The sequence below is a fragment of the Poecilia reticulata genome, linkage group LG6, assembly GCF_000633615.1.
Source record: "Poecilia reticulata strain Guanapo linkage group LG6, Guppy_female_1.0+MT, whole genome shotgun sequence".
In the NCBI taxonomy this organism is placed as follows: Eukaryota; Metazoa; Chordata; class Actinopteri; order Cyprinodontiformes; family Poeciliidae; genus Poecilia; species Poecilia reticulata.
Genome location: NC_024336.1, coordinates 92,374 through 97,158, shown reverse-complemented (window position 1 = coordinate 97,158; position 4,785 = coordinate 92,374). Strand labels below are relative to the sequence as shown.

General features: G+C 38.1%; 1 protein-coding gene across 4 annotated transcripts in view; it reads left to right on the top strand.

Moving 5' to 3' along the window:
* The first annotated feature begins 6 nt into the window (after positions 1-6).
* The window catches only part of immp2l (inner mitochondrial membrane peptidase subunit 2), a 13,678-nt gene continuing 8,899 nt past the window's right edge, over positions 7-4,785 (top strand). Inside the window, exons 1-3 of one of the 4 annotated variants that reach the window (XM_008410686.2) lie at positions 7-235; positions 2,472-2,613; positions 3,877-3,980. In XM_008410686.2, coding sequence (XP_008408908.1) covers positions 195-235; positions 2,472-2,613; positions 3,877-3,980 — 287 coding nt within the window. In that variant the 5' untranslated portion in view covers positions 7-194. Of the gene's footprint in view, positions 262-367; positions 406-711; positions 754-2,471; positions 2,614-3,876; positions 3,981-4,785 lie in introns of those variants that run through there. The other 3 variants (XM_008410687.2, XM_008410689.2, XM_008410688.2) reach the window with 3 other exon arrangements.

Here is a 4,785-nt window from a genome sequence, read left to right as displayed (position 1 = left end):
GGTAGGTGTATTTTAGCTTTACAAACTTAGCCGCTGTTTATTATTGTTGTTTTTTTTAATAAAGAAAACTCGTCATTTCCGATGGCTTTGGAGAGTCTTTTAACTGGAGAGCATCTGAACTGTTTGTCCTGTATATTTTTCGGTGCTCTCTGGGCCTCTTTACGAACTMACTCCCTGTTAACGGTAGGAGCTAGATGTTAACACCAGCAGCTCTGCCTGTCAGCAGCAGGAAAAGGTGAACAGGATGAGGCTGAAAGATGGGTCAGTGGTTGCTGCTGCATGTTGCTTTTATGTTTGCCTACAAATATCCAGTGGTGGGAAGTACTTAAGTACAATTTTCGTGTATCTGTACTTAAGTAGATTTAATAATGGATACTTTCTACTTTTACTCCATTACGTTTTACAGTAAGTATCTGTACTTTCTACTTCACTACATTTCTACAAAACTGTCGCGTTAGTTACATCCAAGTCGCATTGCTCTTTTTTCCGTTAAAATGTGAAGTTCAGGGACTTAAGGTGGCGCCGTAAAATCCAAGCAATAACGTGACTTACGTCCTTGTTGTTACCCATCGCCTCTGAGCTCCAAGACATGCACAGTGGTTTTCTCTGAGCGGGAGAAGATGTCCGTCTGATCGTCAGTAATATAATAGCGCTGTAAAAATCGACATGTAAAATCAGCAGCGCTTCGCTTTCACAGACGGTGGGGCCTTCGTCCAACTTTTAGCGTCACTTGGAAGGAAAGCTTAAATAAAGGTAAGCTCCATGAACGTGATGCTAGAAAAGCTAGCTGTACAGAGACACATGTTGCATCTGCCATGAGAAAAAGTTGTCACTCATGTGGAGGTGTTGACTGAGGTGTCGCATATATGGGACAACGCTGTGACCAAAGTGCAATATGTATGACATTCAGGAACGATCCAATTCTTCTGGACGGATCTTTACTAAGGTTGATAGGACTGAAGCCTCACTGAGAGCCATTCTTTGTTCTTGTGATGCTCTGCGTACACCGCAGTAGTTATTTTATTTTATTTATATATATATTTATTTAATTAGCGAATAAATAAAACGAACGTAAGAGCACAGAGCATGCTCATTGCTCTTTGTTTTCGCCTTATGGTGGCAGACATTGCAGCAGGAGGGAGGATGAGAACAGTCACCTCCTTCTGCTTGGTTACTGCTTGCTTATTGCGCAGTCAGTGTTCATAGTTGAGCGTTGTTTACCATTAATTGCTATGTTTAATGGTGCAGACAGTTGTGGTTTCTGACATGGGCAATATGGGCAACCGCCCAGGGTGTTTTTTTTTTTTTTGGGATGGCAGGAGACATCTGCGGATTGTGGCACAGAGATGAAACCAAAACAGAATGGAGAAGAGTTTGAATTGATACTGGTTAAATTTATTTCAGCTCTAAGTATTTAATATCTAAGTGTTTTTATGGGAATGTGGATCTTTCAGATCAATTTGAGAAGCAATTTTGATAGGTACACTTAATTTGATTGTGTCACGTAGCGCTGGGTGCTGGTCTTGGTCTTAATTTGGTCTCGGGTTCTGTGGTCTAGACTACAACTCTGCTACGTGGCTCCTTGGTTCCATGGCCTCCCCTTTCAGTTGGATTTCTTTCAAAATAAATGCCACTAGTAGCATGAACTTCCCTTTTTTTTTGCTATGTTAGGACAAGAGACGAGATGTTTTCATCCCTGAAATTATGATACATAGAATCAAATATATAACTCTAAATTATGTTACAGAGAGTAAACACAACATGCTTTATCTGTGGCATTGTTCATTAAAATGGCACATTACTGATGTATTAAAATGAAACACAATCGGTACACTTAGCGATTAGATATTATTCAGAAAGWACTTTTACTTTTAATACTTAAGTATTTTTAAAAGCCAGTATTTGTTTACTTTTACTTAAGTAAAATGTTGATGTGGTACTTTTAYTTTTACTTGCGTACATTTTTGTCTGTGTATTTGTACTTTTACTTAAGTAAATTTTTTGAGTACTTTCTCCACCACTGCAAATATCTCATTAGAAACATATCTCCACATCGTTTATAAAACAATTGAAAGGTGAGAAAATGTGTAATTACTTATCATATAGACCAAAATTGTTACAAGAAATTCATAAGGAACACTGACATCAATTTTCTTCCCTTCTATCCTGAGAAGAAAACATTTGTTTAAAAATCATGACGACATCTCTAAAGAAAATAAGAACAAAATCGCTTTCTATTCCACTCCCACAAAAAAATTACATAATTATTTATGAAGTTTTCTATGTAATGACTTTCTGCAAAATATATCAAATAAATAATTCCTGGTTTACACCACTGCGCCACAAGACGCCCATTCTCATTCACTCTTAATTCTTTTCTGATATAATATCTAATCTTCTGATATGAATTCGGTATTGGCATCAACAGTTCTGATTTTGTTGATCTTCTTCTGTTGTCTTTTCCTTTCCAGTTACCATATGGCACAGCAAACATCAGCAGGACGGCGCTACGTACAAACTTTCATTAGTGGATTCTTTGTTGCTGTTCCCGTCACAGTTACTATCCTAGATAAACTGGCGTATGTGGCTCGAGTGGAAGGAGCATCCATGCAGGTGAGACTGCATGACTCATCAAGGTGATGAATATCTATTTGTGGAAACACTTTACTAACACCAAGAATTACTAATACTAATAACAAGAATTATCACAGCATGTTAAAGTTTAGATGTGGTGGCCCTGAGAGTAGCATTTTGATGTGATCAGCCATTTTTTCTGAACCTCTGTGGCAATCCACATGGACTCATTCTGAAGAAAATCCCACCAGTAAGTAWAGGTATCTGGTCCCTCACGTTTCCTCCTGTCTGGCTGGGACACTGGTTTTCTTCAAGTTGTCTTTGGTATCATCAGGTTCCTGTCCATGTGTCAAATGTACCTGATAATCTGGTGTTGCTAACTTAACACCTGGTTTTTAGTTTAAAGCACAGTGTGGAGTACGGATGTGGATGGCATRTTGGTGTACTTTTGTGTTCAATGGTTGTTTGGAAGAAACACTGCAGAAACACCTGATTTGGTGGACTGATGCAAGAGAAAAACAGGCAGAGAAAAACAGCTCCAAATGTAACAATCTGTTTTGAAATTGTATACTGTTAATATTTGCCAAAACAGGGTAATATTCCAGATATCTGAACATTTTCAATTTGACTTATTTCAAGCTAATAAAGTCAGCTAAAAACGACTGTTAGCTTCACGTTTTCACAACTCTTATGATTTATTTTCATTTCCAATAAGATCCTGGTAATATGGCATCTTTCTACTGCAGAGAAAGGAACTGTTACCAATNCTGGTTTTCTTCAAGTTGTCTTTGGTATCATCAGGTTCCTGTCCATGTGTCAAATGTACCTGATAATCTGGTGTTGCTAACTTAACACCTGGTTTTTAGTTTAAAGCACAGTGTGGAGTACGGATGTGGATGGCATATTGGTGTACTTTTGTGTTCAATGGTTGTTTGGAAGAAACACTGCAGAAACACCTGATTTGGTGGACTGATGCAAGAGAAAAACAGGCAGAGAAAAACAGCTCCAAATGTAACAATCTGTTTTGAAATTGTATACTGTTAATATTTACCAAAACAGGGTAATATTCCAGATATCTGAACATTTTCAATTTGACTTATTTCAAGCTGATAAAGTCAGCTAAAAAAGACTGTTAGCATCACGTTTTCACAACTCTTATGATTTATTTTCATTTCCAATAAGATCCTGGTAATATGGCATCTTTCTACTGCAGAGAAAGGAACTGTTACCAATTGAAAACTTCAAAGAAGCTCTCTCAAAAGTCTTTTAACTAACGTTTAACTTTTCCTTATTTCTGAACAGCCATTCCTTAACCCAGATGCGGGAGCCCAGTCTGATGTTGTCTTGCTGAATCGTTGGAGTGTAAGAAACTACCAAGTTCAAAGAGGGGACATCGTCTCTGTTGTGTGAGTAAATGCCACAGTCTTTATGAACATACATTGACGTTTATTTTTAGGTTGTTTTTTTCTTGATTATTTTTTAAAATACAACACATACATACTACCAATATTAAAGCTTTACATTACAGTATTTTCTGCACTATAAGGCGCACCGGATTATAAGGCGCACCTTCAATGAATGGCCTATTTTAAAACTTTTTTCATATATAAGGCGCACCGCATTATAAGGCGCATAGAATAGACCAGTGTTTCTCAACCTTTTTYGGSCCAGCGCCCCCCTAGCCGTTATCCAGGTCCCTCACCGCCCCCCAACAAAAAAATTGTAGGCTACTTTGCACTGACAATTATTTTATTATTAATGTTACTATCACTATTGTAGATGTTTTGAATCGGCGCACCGATTATGTTTTCCCGTACACTTCGCGCCCCTTACGCTCCTTCACCTCGCGCTACATTTACCCCGTTGGGTAAATGTAGCGAGTTTTACCCTAAACATATCGGCGTCTGGAGGAGGGGGGGTTGAGGGGGAAGGATGGGAGCGTATGTTTCTACGCTCCTTCGTGGGGGGTGCCGATTTATGTTTTCGCATCCACCTGAATAATGTGTAGTTGCGCCCATGGCACTTCAACAATATTATTTTACCTTTTATCTGGAAATAGCGTCTGTTTATTCWTGCCATACAGTCMTCTGTATTAATTATTGCTCGAAAGGTCTTGCCATACAAGTTTATTYCTCTGTATTTACTTTAGTTTCTTAGTTTATTCTTGCATTTTGTTCTTCATTCATTTCCATTTAGTTTCCTTTGATTAGT